This window comes from Nothoprocta perdicaria, unplaced genomic scaffold (assembly GCF_003342845.1).
Source record: "Nothoprocta perdicaria isolate Ctin4 unplaced genomic scaffold, notPer1 scaffold_152, whole genome shotgun sequence".
Taxonomy (NCBI): Eukaryota; Metazoa; Chordata; class Aves; order Tinamiformes; family Tinamidae; genus Nothoprocta; species Nothoprocta perdicaria.
The window spans coordinates 11,093-29,387 of NW_020454672.1; the positions used below are offsets into that span (position 1 = coordinate 11,093).

The 18,295-nt window shown below is 38.9% G+C and overlaps 1 protein-coding gene across 2 annotated transcripts in view; it reads right to left on the reverse strand.

Moving 5' to 3' along the window:
- Positions 1-1,492: 1,492 nt before the first annotated feature.
- The window catches only part of EED (embryonic ectoderm development), a 17,137-nt gene continuing 334 nt past the window's right edge, over positions 1,493-18,295 (reverse strand). Inside the window, exons 2-12 of one of the 2 annotated variants that reach the window (XM_026034929.1) lie at positions 16,087-16,239; positions 10,587-10,679; positions 9,610-9,675; positions 9,048-9,173; positions 8,859-8,940; positions 6,266-6,357; positions 5,219-5,352; positions 4,115-4,220; positions 3,227-3,385; positions 2,706-2,779; positions 1,493-1,808 (exon numbers count right to left, since the gene is read on the reverse strand). In XM_026034929.1, the coding sequence (XP_025890714.1) occupies positions 1,682-1,808; positions 2,706-2,779; positions 3,227-3,385; positions 4,115-4,220; positions 5,219-5,352; positions 6,266-6,357; positions 8,859-8,940; positions 9,048-9,173; positions 9,610-9,675; positions 10,587-10,679; positions 16,087-16,239 (1,212 nt within the window). In that variant the 3' untranslated portion in view covers positions 1,493-1,681. Of the gene's footprint in view, positions 1,809-1,839; positions 2,475-2,705; positions 2,780-3,226; positions 3,386-4,114; positions 4,221-5,218; positions 5,353-6,265; positions 6,358-8,858; positions 8,941-9,047; positions 9,174-9,609; positions 9,676-10,586; positions 10,680-16,086; positions 16,240-18,295 lie in introns of those variants that run through there. The other variant, XM_026034928.1, reaches the window with a different exon arrangement.

Sequence of the window (18,295 nt, forward strand, 5' to 3'; positions counted from 1 at the left end):
GTCTCTGTGTGTTGGTGGAGAATGACAGAAATTTTGGGAAGGTGTCTCCTCTCCCCCAACTCTTTCTTTAACAGTAATAAAATGATGAATTTCTCCTTGGAGATACTCAGGGAGCAACAGCTGAAAAAAATTGCAATCCAGTAGTACTTGATTACATTCAGTCACCCGTAACATTTGCAGCTGTCCTGCAACATTTTCCTAGCTGTAGTGCAATTATCAACGAATTGGCAGAGAAAGGCAAGCAGACCCTACCTCTGTCTCACCTGTGTTTTGCTAACATAAAGCAGCCAATTATGTAATTTGAAGAGAACCGCAGGCAGCTTGAAGACAATRGGGAGAACAGCAACAACACCACCACCCTTCAGTACATTTTTGTCARGCTTCTCAGCCTTGCAACTTTAGTGTCAAACCGCACTTACTCTGCTGAAGAACTTGAGGAACTGCATCTCTCATCGTGTGTGTGTTTGCACAGTTTCAGCCTGCACAAAAGTATWTATTAATATATATACATATAAATACTATAGGCTTAAGAGAATATTTAACTGTCTTCCCCTTTACATTCTTTTAACTCATTCTACAGATCAAAAAAATAACGAGTAGCTTGCTAAAGATTGTGTGCTTGTATTCATGCAATACTCTAATATTCTAATTTTCATTTAACGTGTTATGGAAAAGGCTAAGAAGAGGTCAATGGGAATAACAGATTAATGGTTCTGCTTCACTAATGTCTCCGTCCCAACCCATCAAAAGTACTCATGGCTCTTGTGCAACATCTTGGACAAATTACACCAAATACCAGCAGTAAGATTTTAACTACATACTGACAAGACATGTGTACAAGTGTTCTGGCAATAGATCATCACCATTAACGATGTCTGTTATCTTATTTCAGTTTGTCCCCTTTCATTTTTATTAACGGCATGTATTTTAAAACTATATGAAGTAATGTTGATTGTAGAATTTGTTATTCCTACAGCAAGYAAAACATTTGTGAGGATACTCAGCAATACTGACAGAAGCAATTTAAAAATGTGTCCAACTAAACTAGTAACTAAGAAGAATCTAAACAATACAGCAGTGAGAGCTATGAATACAAACAGTGACTTTTTYCCATTAATCAATATCAGAAATGGAGAAAAGTACATCCCAGTCTGAGATTATTAAAACTGAATCAGTTGCAATGTGTAGCTGACTTAAGTAGAGGAATGAGTTGAAAAATATTGTAGCAGTAATTTAACATTTATTTACACTATATTCTCAAAGTGCAGTATTTCCTTTGTGTGGTCCCTGGATATTGTTCAATAGCTTCATTAGATTTTTATTTAAGATAAGAAGKGACAAAGACAGCTGCAAGCATACATGTACCGAATTTCTCTCACATTATGATATATTTATATGCTGGCTGTGCACAATGCATTTTCCCAGGCTGCAACTGAAAACCCATTGAAGGAAATAATTAAAATTGACAATTCAAAAAACCTTTACAAAAATACCTCTTTTTATTAAAAGCAGCAGAGTTCAAGCAGAACATTACACAGAATGTAAACATCACTAAGTTCAGCTTCAGTCTGCTGAACCTGAGAGAAAAGTCTACACTAAATGCATCTACCATCCTAGCAAGTTAACAGACTATATTATAATTTGAAAATATATTTTCTACTTTCAATTAAGAAAAGGTAACTTATCGTAGTCTGTCCCAGCGCCAGATACTGGCATCATCACAAACAGCTATAAGGATACTACTATCCCTGCTAAAGCTGGTTTGTCGTATGGCAGCAACACATTTAGGATGCGTAAGTGTCGTACACCTATATTAAAAAAAAAAAAAAAAAAAAAAGAAAGAAAAAATTAATTCAGCTGCAGTATTAAATATGTTAAATCTGCACTTGCTACTACATTATAGATTGCTGTTTCCCCAACTTCTTACTTACATCACGTACACTGGATTAGAAGGGCAGCAGGATTATATTTTTCAGAGTATATATTGTATTCGAAATCTGGATTTGGGAAAGCAGCAAGTTCCTGCCCATTCTATACCACCTGATTTTCCCATTCATCCATTTTACATTGAAGTGTTAACTAAAAGCATATTTAGGATTTTCTAATCAACTTTCTTTTCTAATGTCTAGGAATAAAATATCATAATTGGGTGATTAAAGACTGCAACATTTCCAGGAACATCGTATATTTAAAAACATATGGAAATATGCAATGAATCACCTGGCCAGGCACAGAGGGACTGGAAGGCCATACTGTTTCCTCCCCATTATTCTTAGAGCTAACCTATGTACTCTCATTATTCTAGTCCTTTACCTGTTTTGTCACCTGCTATATTCAGTTGGCACTTCTCAATTACTTTTAAATTCTCCACCTAGTCAGTTTGAAAACTCTCTGAAGACCAAACTTTCTTTTTCTCTATCTACACAGTGCCCAGCACAACATGCCCCAAATAAATCTGGGACTTCTTGGCATTACTGCAAAACAAACAATAAAACAGTAATATATATATTTTATATATATATATATATATACACACACACACACACACACACATAAATAAATGTTTAACCTTTAGGGGTTCAAAATGTTTATTTGGTTAGTAGTTGGAATGGGCAACTGGAATTACTATGTAAGAATTTCTGCAGTTATCAGTAAAGGAAAAACAGTGCCCCAAGGAAAAATAAAACTAAAAATTAAGTACTCACTTGGCTTTATGAGGATCCTCTATTTCTAAATCCCAAACATAAAGTTTGCCAACCTGATTGCCCAGAGCAAGCATCTTGGGAAAAAAGCAGAGGATATGCAAGTATTGAAATACTGTTTCAAGAATGGAAGCCAGAATTTCATAAAGACTCTGTAGCTGGTAAATTGACAATGTACATTTGAAGATGAACTAATGAGATTGCTGAAGGGATGTGAAACTCTTCAAAGTTTGCCTCATTTTTCCCCATTTGTAGGTATCAAAAAATTTATCCTTAGTGGAAAATAAGCATTGGATGGATTTTTTTTTTTCCCAGCAAACAGAACCCAAAATAAAACAGAACCCAAAATAAAATATCTGGAACATCACCTTTCCATATAAGGTTTTTTGTACCAAACAATTCTGCTTCTTAAGGATGACATTATCGCATATGAAGAAAAAAAAAGCCCTTCCCTTACACATACACATGGAATCACTGAAAAGTTTGTCACCTTCAGATATGGCTAAGTGAAAACTCACACATACCTTTTGCCAGAAATCCATGGAAAACCTCATGTACCAAATATCACATTGACTATAATCAAATCTCCCAAGTATGGTCACGTTTGACTCACTGGGCTTGATTTTATCTATATCATCTTCCATTTTGCCAGGTTTCCAGCACACAATGGCATTTTCACAAGACTGGAAGGAGAAAGAGTGAAAATTGTCTATTTTTACAATTTATACCGCATATTCACTCTAACTATAATTTTAAATCAAGCACTTCATCTCACATCTCTTTAAGGACTTTAAAAAAAGTAAAACTGAGAATCTCACCTTGAACCTTAGATCAGAGCCACATYACCAGCTATTTGTCACTGTCCATCATTGGCAGATTGCTGCCCTCACAGCTCTGCCAGATAACAGGATTACATGAGCCCTCCCTCCCTCACCCATTTCCAAGGAAGTCAACCAGAGGTGCTCAAACACATTTTCAAGAGCAGCAATAAATTAACCCAGATTTAAGGATTTCTCATGCAACCCCTTCTGCCCATGGAACCATGCACACAGTAGTTTCTGTTGAAGAGGCAGTGACACCTACCCAGCTGGGTATCTGCAGGCAAACATTACTACTGTTACCACACAGATCAAAGTCACTTCATTAGGAGAATCCTAATTTGATCCAGACGTTGCTTGATCAGTATTACACTTTTATTCATTATTCTATGCAGATCCTGATTTAGCTGATATTGCTGTACTCTTAACAAAGCTATAGCTGTAGTTATTAAAGATTTTTTATGTACAAGTTGCTTACCCAGCTATCCCAACAGCTGACAAAACTGCCACTGAACTTCTACTGGAACCTAAACTGTCTAAGATCCTTAGAGCAAATGAGTAAGAGTAATCTAACTGGAAAATCTGCCACCTTACCTTGGAAAGGATTAAATCTCCCAACCACCGTACGCAGTCAACATAGTTCCTATGTATGTCTCTGGTAGAAAAGTCAGGAAAGTGAATTTTCTGAGAAATAAAAGGCCTATGGAGAAAAGTGCCAAGTGAGGTCCAGAAGCACAAGTCTAATTTTCAGTAGAGACATTTAACATACCCTATTGTTAAAATCACAAGTCTGTCTTCTGCTGCTTTGGTTATATATTTTGTATTGGTATATTTTGTATACTTATTTAGGATATGAACAATCCCTGTCTTCATTTTCATTCTTAATGGAATAGTTTCCCCAAAGGCTCAAGTTTACATGACAATGCCAAGCAAAACCATTCCTTCAGATGCTGAGTACAGTTCCCTTCGGCAAATATCTTAAGAACTAATTAAGACAACTCAAGTTTTCCCAATGCTCCTCCTGCAATATCTAAATTGCTAAACATAAAAAAAAAATCAGTTTAAGAAACAACATTTAATATTTGGTAATGTTATCAAAAAATAGCAAGAGTACTTTCAAAGCTGGCCTCATTGCTGAACATGTTCAACTGTTTTAGAGTCTTAAACTCTCAACAGTTTAACTGAACGTTAATTAAAAGATTGCTCAGTTTCATAAAGGTGGCTTTAGCTGTCATGTATTTTTAATTGCCATGTTTACATTAAAATTTACTCATCTCTGAGATCATAAAATTATGAAAGTTACTACTAGGTAAACATTTTGTCCTGCTTGCATACCCACAGTTACATTATAAAGCTGAATTATTTACTATATTTCATTACACAGTTTTGTTTCCCTCCAGGAAATTTTGAACTGGAAAAGAAGAAAAGACATTGACATCTATCGAAACACAAAAGCATATCAGCTTTAATTAAAACCGATAGAGAAAAATCTCAGACATTTTCTAGTCAGGACTTTGATTTCAACAAAATCCTGCTAAGACATAAATTTAACAAGATCAGTTTTCTTCGAGAGATTCAGTATCCAACACAATCTCATCACTCATTAAACCCAAGAATAATCCTATTTCAATATGATTTAATCTGGAATGAGAACATTCATATTTTGAAAAGACAGCCAAGATGATGAAGATTACCCACCTGTTGGTTTTATTTGGATTGTACTCATAGGACTCTTTGATGGCATTTATCATTCTCTTGGAATTAATTCTCCAGAGTTTCAGAGAGTGATCCATCCCACAGGACATGATTTTTTCACCCAGAAGATCATAATCCTATGTATATGAAATAATATAGTCTAAATGACACTACAGTAACTTTGTAACTTCCATCATATGCAAAACATAGTCAAAACAGCATTTTCTTTGTAGAGAAAGCAGTAAAAGTATATAGTTCAAATGGAAAGAATGCTAAGAATGACTTAATCCTGCTCACTTTAAGAAGCACAATAATTCTACTCATTTTCACCCAAGGGGAAAAAAAATAAAATACAGCACTGACAGACAATGAAGCTACTGCTACTAAATATCCTTGGTTTCACTTTATGTTTCATTTTATGGAACAATCGTGGCAGAATTCCAAAGCTAATATATGGCTGATGACAACTTAGAACTACAGGAGGATACAGCATCATGTTTCATACAGATATACATCTCATCTTTCAGGTCGTACAGCAGCAGTGGCAACAAGCAGGGCATATTAAAAGTTAAGTATTCTCACTGGTATTTGCTGGGGTACCAGTATATGACCATAGATATTAAAAAGCAGCATAACTCACCTGATATTTCCTATTTCCTTCACTATTCTATCCCTCTGAAGGTTTATTAGTTCTTGCTGCTTTTGCTGGGTAAGACCTCAAGAACTTTAGAAGTGGGACCATAATGAAAACTTAAGACTCTTTCCAGCCCCACTSAGGTCTATTTTGTTTACTTCCAGGCTGTACCATAAGGCATCTAGCTACTGGAGCAGATATAAAAAGTGAATTCCTGTTCTGTTTATTAAGAGATGGCCAGATCAGTCAAACCACTTCAGAATTACACTTGTCTATCCACTTACTACATTGCTTATGCACTTCAGTTTCATTAGACATAAAATCAAACACAGTGCACAGAGGATAAGAAGGTGCATTTTATGAACTCGCTACCCTTTGTGTAAATCTAAATCACTGCCCCACATTCTTCCACTTACTGCACTTAACACCTCATCCCTGTGCCCTTCTACTCCTCCAAATATTGCAACCAGCGTGTCTGTCTGGATGTTCCACAGTCTCAATGCATGATCTATAAAGAACAAATAAAATTACATGCTGCTTTTCATACGCACATATGAATAATATACTTCAGCTTCACCACTTTCAATTATACATACCCACGTATATATCAAAAAAAGCTGCATAGAATCCAACTGATAGGAAATACAGGACTGCATTCACTACATTTGTTGTTTTAATTAAATACTGTTATATCTGTAATTGAGAAAATGTGTCCATTCCTGTCCCCCAGCCTCTGGGAACAGTTTCTCTCAAAAATATTTTTAGGTCTTAGATCATCTGAAAAGCAGAGTCTGACCTTATTCAATCTTAGTTCATACCTGATTTTATATTTCAAGCAAAAACAACCAAACATTAAATTCCTTTCAGCCATTCTTAAAGCAGTGTTCAGAAAGTTTGGATTTTCCATTTTTTCACCTYTGAAATATTATTCTTTATGAATCATAAACTATAGAGGCAGGAAGGAATGACCTCTGTAAACAATATAYACTTCCAAGTCAAGTGACTAGTCCACTTGTTTAAAGAAAGCTTTAACATTTTCCAATGTAGAACCTATAGCACATTGCTCASTGTTCTTAAAAATGGGAATCTCTTGCATACTTCCCCTTTGGGCTCTATAAGCATTTGCACTAAATTACAGCTATTCCAGTGAGGATACTGAACAGTCCCACATTTTCTCTTTCTACTCATCTCCCAGCTGAGGAGTTCTGATACCTGAGTACTCTCCTGCCTCATGCCCTCCTGAAAACTGTACATGGTCCACAGATTAAACAGCAAAAATCCTATTAGTATGGCTGATGGCAAAATGTGTTTTGAAACAGAACCTATAACATCTGCAGAGCTCAGGAAATTCTAAACTATACCCACACGGCCAAAATCATCGCAAAAAATTAGACATTTCCAAGAATCAACTGCTCTTCTTGTGTGGCTTTACCAGCAAGGCTGAACAGCTACGCCCAAGTCAAAAGTCCTCTTCTGTTAACGTTTCCACTTCTAGCATTCCCAGATAATGCATTCCATACACAAGCTGACAAAATATGGTTTGGTAATGGTAAGGTAGACAGCAGACTGGCTGAGCTGCTGAGCTCAGAGGGCTGTGATCAGCAGCACCTACTCCACTGGAGAGCAGTCACTACTGGGGTGCTCTTGGGGCCGATACTTAGGTTGAGGTTGTTTAACAACTTTGCTAATGGATGACAGGARCAAGTGCCTCCTTAGTAGGACTGATGACGACACAAAACTGGAAGGGGTGCTTGATATGCCAAAGGACTGTGCTGCTATTGAGGGACCTCGACTATCTGGAGAAATGGGCAGAGAGAAGCCTCATGAAACTCAACAAAGGGAAGTGCAGAGTCCTCCAACTGGGATAGGAACATCACACCCCGGTACAAGAAGAAGGCCCATCAACTAGAGAGCAGCTCTGCAGAAAAGGACTCTGGGGGTCCTTGTAGACAACAAGATGATCATRAGCCACCAATGTGCCCTTGTGGCSAGAAGGCCAATGCTCTCCTGGGATGCATTAGGAAGAACATTACCAACAGGCCATGAGAGGTGGTCCTCTCCATCTACTCGACACTGGAAAGACTGAAAAATAGGCCTGTCTAGTCTGGAGAACAAGCTAAGGGCATTCCTGTCATTGTATAGAAGTATCTGAAGGGAAGATACAAAGAGGATGGGGCCAAATCACTCTCCATGGTGCCTGTGACACGACAAGAGGAAACAGACCCAAACTGAAGCACAGGAAACTCCTCTTGAATAAAAGAAAACCCCTTTTCACTGTCAGAGTGGCTGAACACTTCCAACAGGTTGCCCCAAGAAGTTGTGGAGCTTCTATTCTTTAAAGAATTAAAAATCCAACCAGAGGTGGTCCTGGGCAACCTGCTGTAGGTGGCCCTGTTGCAGGGTTGGACTAGATGATCACTAGATCACCAGAAGTCCCTTCCAATTCAACTATTCTGTGATTATTGGAAGTTTATTCCTGTGACAGATCAAGTGTTCCTTTACTTAATAGCCAAGATTACAAACTGGTGATTGTTTCCACATTCCAAACAAGACTGTAGGACACCAAACAAAAAGCTTACTTCCCTAATACCCTTTATACACAAATTCCATTTAAAGTTCAAAATCCTTCCAGCAGAAAATATATTTTCCCCCTGACCAGTGACCAATGCTGCCTGCAATATTAACACATCCCCACTAGATGGCAACGTGATTCAACAACTGAGGAAAAAGAAATAACCCAAATCAATGTCCTGAAGGAAAGAGCAACCCCAATCAGCAGCACTGTTCACAATTCCTTAGTGACCCGGAATTATTTTCACTGTAGGCCACAGATTTAATATTTACATTATATACAACCTTTAAGACCAAGATTTGCTCTAGACTTTCAAGCTAAGCTTGTTCAGTAGCATTCATCAACTTGGATTTGAGAAGAGTTTTGGTCACCTTCAATACCAAAACCCAAACCACAGTACTCTGACTTACACAAAAATGAAACGCATCTTTCCTCACCTTTGCTTACAGATAAGAGGAGATTTGGATCCCTTGGATGGAATTTCAGTTCATTGATTGCATTTCCATGGCCTACATAATGCTGGGACAGAATTCAGAGACCAAGTTACATTTCCCAAGTTGACATGTACTGAGGTATTACACACCTTAACGAAATGCAAGCTGTATTTTGAAGTTCTGAGCACTCACCTTTATGCACTGCATTGTAATAGGATTAATTATCCTAATAATACCCCTGGACCCTGCCACAGCCAGGAGAGGATGGCTTGTATTGCTATCATATGTCCATGCACAGGTATAGAAATTTTCATCTGCCTACAATGTTGTACATTAAGGAACACAGAAATAACACAAGTTTCGTTTAATAAGAAAAAGGAGTGCTTTTTCAAGCAATGTATTTTAACAAAACAAGGTTGGTGCTGTTATGAAAGTACCCAGGACCCTGTATTGGGATCAATAAAGTACAACACAAATAATAGGGTTAGGAAGATTAAGCTGAAGGACAATCAGTTTTCAAATATTTTAATATAGCATGTTCCATGAGTCTGCATTTCTATTATTATTTCAACAGAAGGAAYCTAGGATGTGGAAAAGAAGTAAGATTTGGATGTACCATGGGGAATGAACCATATGAGCAAAATATTAAATCACAGTCAAAATCTTCGAGTTCTATTTCCCATTAATCCTTTTCAATTCTGATAAAGAAGAACCAAGCGGATGTTTTACCTTCTTAAAAAAATTAAAAGGATACATCAGCATCCACATAGGACTGTAGCAAACGTATTTCTCCTTGAGAATGACATTCATATAAAGTAACCTGGAGGAGCAAAAAAAGGAAGAGATTACTGCTTACTTGTAAAACTTCCAATGTAAATCATATGCAACTGAATATTTAGTTTCTGATTATTACAGGTAGTGATTCTTATGGTTTCRATCTCTTCCATTATCTGTTGATCTGCAATATAGGGAAGTAGTTTGATAAAAGAATGCTTACAGTTACTTCAGTAAAGCATCACACTAGGATTTGCCCATGTGCTACCCAGATATTTAAAGCGACTAATCAAATTGTCTCCGTTATAAAGTTCTAGTTCCTAAAACTACTAATTACTGTAGCTACCTCTAACCTGATTTTGGTCTTTTAAAAAGCTGTTTATATCAGGTGTAATCTTAGGTTAGCAATTTTGGTAATTACAGGTGGAATAAACCTGAAAATTGAAGGCTTCTTGTTCATTCACAACATATACATAAGAGTGCACTTGAGCAGTTATTTTAAGACTGCAGTGACGTAGATCTTTGTTGAGGAAGAAGCTATAAATTCATCTCAGGCAGGCCATCAATTTAGCTGTCAAGCACACTGGCATCACAGCCACTTCCYATGCAGTTTTAGAGCAGAGAATCTTTTGGAAATAGTAACATCTAAGAAGAGGGATTTCAGTGAGGAGACAAATTTATGCRCCTCTCTCCCTCACCCTACGGCTAGAACTTTAATTACCATACAGGATAATTCCCAAATAGCTGAAGCCTGACATCATACAACAATCTAGTTTCACCTCTCCCAGACAACAGACATTATGTATCTAAGAAATGAAGCTTTCTCTATGAAGCTTTTCATATGAAAGCCCTCTATATTGTGTCACGACCAAACACAGGTAAAGGGATTAGCTGGAAAAAGGAATGCAAACAGAAACAATCAGAAGGGGTATGGTTAAACACAAAGGAATTACTCACTCTGTTGCTGCCTACAGTGGCAAAAACAAGAGGATCTCCTTCTTTACTGTGCCAGTTAAACTGAACTCCAAACAAAGGCTGACCATGGTCCTCCTGATAAAAAAAAACAAAACGCACAGACATTTCTGTAAAACTGAGCTGTGTATTCAAACTACTAAGCTCACATCCAGTATAATTTGAGATAGCGAACAGTTAAAGAGAGGTTTTGCAACATCACATTTTATATTGGCTTTATTAAGGGAAGTTAAAGGAATACTTTATTTGACAAGCTTTTAAAAAGTGAAGGAAAAAATTGTTGTCTCACAGTTATGGGCAGAAGTTGGCAGAACTCCCGAGTTAAATCTGAGTAAGCTCTATACTTACTTTGTTTTGAAGCCTTCAACAAAGCAATCTAGCCTAACAAGCCAGGTCAATGTGCTTTTTATATTGTTATAATTAGAGCAGGATTTACAACCTCACTGAGGAGGCTTATTAGGAATTATAGTGCTGTAAGAATGGAAAAGGGCTACGTTCTATCATGATTAGGTCCTGCAACTCTACCAAAGACCTGTGGAACCAATTCCAGCATCTCATACTACAAAATTCACAACTACAAAGTGTTTTCAGACTTTCTTCAGTTACCAGCAAAAGGCCAAGCACTATTTTTACACAGCTTACATCAGTTTTAAAGGAGAAAATATGTTTGTAAGTTGTGATGAATATGGTGATGTTTGTTATTAATTGATAACAGTATTTTGGCCCGCCTTGACAGGACATTTTCAGTAAGAATAATGTTCATTAAAGTGCCTCCCCACAGGGGACTGTCTGGGACATTACAGGCAGGAAGGAAGTGTCTCATGACTGTGACCGAGTGCTCTTCAAATCGGTTCTTCAGAAGCAACACCAGAAACAGGAGTCCTGGTAGCTCTGGCCTCTTCAAGAGCCATAGGATAAATCTGAGGAGGAGGGAAAGTCCATCATTATGCAAAGAAGCCTACTAAAAAGCAAGGAAGTCTGAAGGATTTAAAAGGGGCAGTATTTACTGAGAAAAGTATCACTGTGTTATTACCTCCAGAAACAGAACTAAGAAAAGACAGAAAAATCTTTCAAGGAAAAGGCCTTCCTGAGTTTCTGAAGTAGAGGTGAAAGCCAAATAGAGATTAATAAGAATTTTTCCATGTTTAAGTCAATAAAATACTAGCCTTYAAAACACGGACTGGCTGGTTTGTGTGAAGAGAGAAAAGTACTACTAACAAAAAAAATTACTAAAATCATTAAGTCACTACAGGACAAAAGAAAAGCAGCTGATAGTTAGCACCTATATGGAATTACAGCTTAATTAGAGAATAAGAATGAGAAAATTGTATGCCATGAAATCTCAAAGTCATGGACTTGTGTATGCAGTAGAGATTGGAACTGTAGTTTTYAGGCTTGTCCTCAGAGTGTATTTAAGTCTTTTTTGCAGAGTGTGGCTGAGAGGTCAGATATGCAATGGGTGATTAGCATAAAAAAAGTTATTTTGATAATAACAAGTTGTTTCAACATGTTTGTAAATGAGTTCATCCTGGTGAATAAAGAGGGTATTTGACCAACTACACAAAGGCAACACACATGCAAAAATCCATTGATTCATGCTCTTGTGCTTGAGATACAGCAGCAGTTTTTGTCTAGTACATTAGCACTTTTTTTCAAAAATAATCTTTTTCTCTCTCTCATGTGCACTGTTCCTAATTAATTTTGCAACGAGGGAAATATAAAAGCGAGGAAGARAAAGCCTGGCATCCAAGATTTTCACCCCATCCCCAATTTGGGACATTTTTCTAGGATAAGCTGCAACATATTAATTACCATCTACATAAAATACAGCATAGGATAAGGTAAGCAGGGATATACACTATAGGAATTTATTCAAATACAGAAATAAGAAAGTATTCAAGCAGTCTTTTTCAAAGACATATTTCCCTAGGAAAATCACCCTGTGGGACAAGTGTCTTTACATTACTTACACCAGCCACCACACATTCCTCGTAGGATGTACTACAGTATCTCAAGAGCCTGATCAGAGATATTACAGTTTTTCCAGTGYGTATCGGATGAAGGAGACAGATGTTCTTCCAAGATGCTACTAGGGTACCCCAAGAAGTTCTGGTCACCTGCTTTAAAGCACCATCCTCCTCACCGGTAAGAGGCAGCACTTAAGTGTTTCTGTTAACACTTGTCCAGTCTAATCTTTGTTCCCATTGCTAAATAATGAAGCACATTTTAAAAGCACTGTGCTGTTAGATGCTGCACATTACGGTTATCCTGCAATACCAAATCTGACACGCAAATCTGACCACTGATTTGCCTACGAGAATAGTTTGACCCAGATTCTAGCCAAGAATAGGAGAACTGTGAAATGCCACCTTCGCACCAGCATAAATAAAGGGCAGATACCCAAAGCACTCGCGTGTCCCAAGCACCAGGAAGGAGACAGAGGAGCAACTAGACCTACAATTATTGTGACAGCATTTTTAAAGCAAATAAATAATCATATTCAAGTTAGTTAGTTACTTGCTGAATTCCATCTCAGGTTGCAGTGAACAGAGTAAGAGTAGCCCTGTTTTCAAGGTGGAAGCAGTTACAGAAATACTATGTCAGCAAGATAATCACCCACAACTACATGAATGTGTCTTAATAAGGTCACCCTCTCTGCTAACAAGGTGCTAACTGTTCATATGAGCCTCTCCAGCCCTTGCAGCAGGAGCAAGGCATCATCAACAGTGGTTTTAGTCATGCCAAGGAGCTGGTAGCCTCCTTATTTGGCCACTACTGATTCCCCAGCTCAGGGGACAGTTGGGACAAGCTGAGAAATCAGACCGCAAACAGCTACTGAACCGCACCCTGAACGAGCACAAGGAGAGGGCAAATAATGGCATTGTTTAAAAGAGAACACATCAAAGCAGAACCCAAGTTTCTTGCTACGAGAGCTATGAGCAGAACACATAAAAATGCATGTGAGCACATGCTTCTGTTAGTTGTATATGCTCATTTATAAATTGTTTCCAATCGCTCCATGGGGAAYAGAGATTATTCTTCAGTTCACATGACAGTATCTTAGGACTGTAAACAGCAGTAATAATAATGAAGCACATTTTGATCTCCTATTATTTCATAGAATCACAGAATCACAGAATGTTCAAGGTTGGAAGGGACCTCTAGAGATCATCTAGTCCAACCCMCCTGCTCAAGCAGGGACACCTAGAGCATGTGGCACAGGGTGGCATCCAGGCGGGTTTGGAAGACCTCCAGAGTAGGAGACTCCACAACCTCCCTGGACAGCCTGTTCCAGGACTCTGTCACCCTCACAGTGAAGAAGAGATCATCACATGGAGATAGAACTTCCTGTGTTGCAGCTTGCACCCACTACCCCATTTTTTTTATATATAAAAGAAGTTTATAAACTTATCTATAAAGTTTCTTGTTTATTTTTTTCCTGGTACTTAGGTTTCAAATAAAGTAACTTCCACATTAGTGTTTAAAAAAGCAAGCACTATTTTTTTTCATGCTGAATCATAACCTTTTAATGTTCAATCAGTAATTTACTTTTTTTTAATCTGCTTTTTACTCTTTTCTCCTTAAGAAAACAAAGTCATGAATGTCTTTCCCAGCCCATATACAACATTCAGTTGTTTCGATTTGTCTCCACAGTCTCTGTAAAATCAGGATGGAAGAACAGGAAAAAAAATTAGAGAGGATTCCTCAAACATAAAGCAAAGAGGAGTTACCAAATGCAGTTGCTTTCTAGTCTTCCTATTAATATAGCTCAACTTCAGTTCAAAGAGGAATGAGAAGAAAGGGATAGTAAGAATATCCTACTTAGCTGAAACCATACATTTACTCACACAGATTGATTCCACTTGCACAGGAATCTGTTCCCAGGCCCTGATCCAGATCCAAGGAAGTCAGGGAATACTTTACAAGGGGGCCTTTTAGGTCACCCTACAACGGAGTCTAAGTTTAAGTTGAGGCATGAACATGTTCTGTTTTTCCATCAGACATGAAAAACAATAATGAAATAGGGATATTTGTTCTGCAGACAGAAAACGAATGTGCTTAACGAAACTCAAGAGCTGCTAAATGTTTGGGTGCAGAGGCCCACGCTTGTGTGAGAAGCACAACATGATGCCACAGAAAGCTCACGGTGTGGGGGCGATTCAAATGAATAACAGGAGCAGCTGCCTACCTATGTGAAAATGAAAGAACTTCCCTTCCTCCTCTGCCTTGAAAGGAGGAAGATAATTTTTTCATTAAACATCAAAAAAAAAAGGTACAAAGACAAACTTATTTCCCAGGCTCTTTTGTCAGTGTAACTTCATACCACAATTTCTCCAGTGGCAAAGCTACTTCAGAGGTTTCCCTGCTCCAAACCTCTCATCCCCCTTCCTGTTCAGCTACCCCATCATGTCAGCGAGGCAGCCTGAGGCACAAGTTCAGAAACAGCTACATCAGCACAGCCCCATAGTTAAGTGCCGGAGAATGACAAAAGCTCTCAAAGCAGCTCTGCAGGAAATACCCACGACAGAGCTGCACATCCTCCTGACAGCTATATACAGAGCTTAACGAAGCTTCCATCTTGTTCCACACCCAGTGTTTCCTACTTTTAGGAATCTTACAAAAGAATCGTATCACATGGCATAGTTACAGCTTTTGACATCTAAATACCTCCTGTATAAGAGCAGAGAACGAAAGAATACCACGGTGCTAATGCAAGAGAACCAAATCGTAGCCAACTTCTTTAGCTCTTCATGGTAGGTGACCATTGCAGAAGTAAAAATAAAATAAAATTAAAAAATAAAATAAAATAAAATAAAATAAAATAAAATAAAATAAAATAAAATAAAATAAAATAAAATAAAATAAAATAAAATAAAATAAAATAAAATAAAATAAAATAAAATAAAATCAGGGAGAAGAGGTAGTGAGATCTAATCAGGTGCAAACACAGGATCACATTTCTGGTAAATTAAACAGATCACACTACACAGCATTTATGTTAACTGCTAGATGACAGAAAATACCGGTTCCGTTAAGTGAGAGCAAAAAGTTACTCCAAGGTTGTCAGGATCTTTTTTTTTTTTTATTTTATTATTTTTAAATACATTTCAGTTGGTAGAAGAGGCTGCATTAGATCAGTGCTCTGTATCAAGTCATCACAAGTTACTATTTGAATTTGTTTCACTAGATCAAGTAACTGCAGTGCCGATAAAATACGTAATTATAGAATAACATGTATAGCTTTGCAAATTTGTACAAAAATCAGGCCAAATACACCACTTCCTACTGATTTCTGTCTCTCAGAAATCTTGTTTTTTACAGCTTTAGTCCAAAAAAAAAAGTATGTTCTTCAGATGAGCATGGAACATAAATTATGTAAAGGTATTTTAAAACACCAGTCTTGACACTATCTCACAAGCAACATTAACATCACTGGCAGCAAATGGTATCCGGCTTTCCCCTGCTGAAGCTCACCCATACTTACCTTTAGGCTATTTACACATTTGAAGGAATATTTGCACTTCTTTGACTTCCATTTTCCTTTCCCCCAGCTTTTTCTTCCTGGTGCATTAGGAGTGTTTGTTGGGGTGTCAGGGCGTTCTGTGTTGGTACCGCTTTCAATGCTAACAGCATCGTCCTGAAAATATTCAAATTATATAAGAATGTAATGGAAATCTCATTAAATGATGCACCAGTTCAACTAATGTTGCAGGAATTGGTCTTTTCACTTTTCCATAAGGAAGATTTCCTAGCATTTGGCTTTATTTAGATTTCCACAAATAAACGTATTATGAACAAAACATCATTCCTTGCCTGAAAAAGAGCATGAGTCACAAGAGGGTCAGTCCAAAAGGGACACATGTGAACTGCAAACTAGTTACSTTCCTTCAGAATATAGGAAGCTGCTCTTCAGAAAATGCCTAAAAATAAAGCAGTTGCTTTCCCTGGAAAACATCTTTGATGTAGCTGAAACAAGCATTTCTGAAGAACATGGAATTAASAGATTGTTTGCATAAAAACCTCATGTCATGTCCAGAATGTAGTCGTTGTGGATGCCCTGTGCCCCCCTGCAGCAGCATCACGCACAGCGTGTCTGCAGCTCCTGCACCTCGTCCCACCGGGAACCTCTTCTGCTGCCAGAAGAGGCGGCCCCGCTCTCCCCTCCTGCTCTTTCCTACCAACACCTCATTTGACTAAAAATGAATTAAAATAAGAAACACAACAACAAAAATAAAACTGGTTTCCTATCTGAACAGCTAGCAATCCAATCTGCCCTCCAGSCACCAAAAGCCAGAGCCAAGGCAGGGAGAAGTAAAGGAGAGMGAGAAGAATCCGTGAACAATGTTGGGTTTTTTTTCCCTAGCAAGTTAGTTTAATCATTTTCTATCAAAGCAGCACAGTAAAATCACTCATCCTAAGGCCAGGTGATTACTAGGTCTTAACTACGGGAGATGGAAGAATAAAACAGGTCATCACTGAAACAGATATGGTGAAGAYGCATCAGAAGTTCCACTAGGAATATAAGGGCAGCTACAAACATTAGTTCCCACCAAACATTTATCTTTGCTCTCAGTTGCATCTGTATCGGAGTAAGAAGGGACAGATAGATTGATCTTCAGTTGGCCAACAGCTTTGAACATTAGGACATCCAGGAGGAAAGAAAAGAGGAGGAAGGAACTGACATAAGGCTTTAAGTGCCCGAGGCTGAAGTCATTCCCGTCAYACTGCACCCCTAAAGGGTCAGTCCTCACCTATCTGAGCTCTGCAGTTTTAAAATGTTTTCCCATTTCTTCTCCTAGGAAATTTCGGAGCATCCAAACTCCACTCTCCCAAGCACACTTCCTGGCAAGAGCCACCACACCTCGGAAGAGTGAGGTTTTCCATGGGCTATAACATACTGCTGCTAAAAGGACACGACTTAAGGAGCAGAACAAAGACATCATTAGCAGACTCTCCAAATGAAAGTCCCTATCCCAATACAGGGCACTACACAACTACCCCCACAGGCATCCAGGATACCTGCAGAACAAAACGGCTCCTCCAAATCAACGCTGTTTTGCCAGATTTTAAGCACGATCTAGGCCGTGGAGGAAGAGCCTCGCGCTAAGAGCCTCAGGAACAAGCTCTAGGAAAGGGTCCTTTCCCCTCTGAACGGGGTCCCTAAGCAGGGAGCCCAAGTCAGACACCAAAGCAAGGGCAGACACCCCCGTGCCCGCATCACTCTCACATCCGCAGCTCACCACGTTCACCCACGCACGGGCTGCGGCGCGGTGGGGAACTGGGCAGCAGGGCAGAGCCCTCGGGCCCCTCCATCGCCTCYGCCCTGACGGGGCGGCCGCGCCGGGCGCTTTCTGGACGGGCGCTGCAAAAAGCGTCGCGCAAAGCCCACGCGCCAGGAACACTCCAGCAACGGCACAACCAGAGTACCCAGAGAGCAGGAAAAGTTTCTGTTTGGAGCATTAAGCTCTTCTGTATCAATCCTGCTATATTTTTCCCCCTAAGTTTCAGCGGAAAAAAAAAAAAAAAAAAAAGAATAGAAACGAGAAGAGAAAAAAACGATATTTTAAAGCAGCCTCGGGGCGACAGCGGGTGCCCCCGGCGCGGCCTCCGGCTCCGCCGCTCGCACGTGGAGCGGGAGCGGGCGCCTGTCCCGGCCCCGCGCCGGCCTCGCCCGCCGCCGCCGCCCTCCCCGC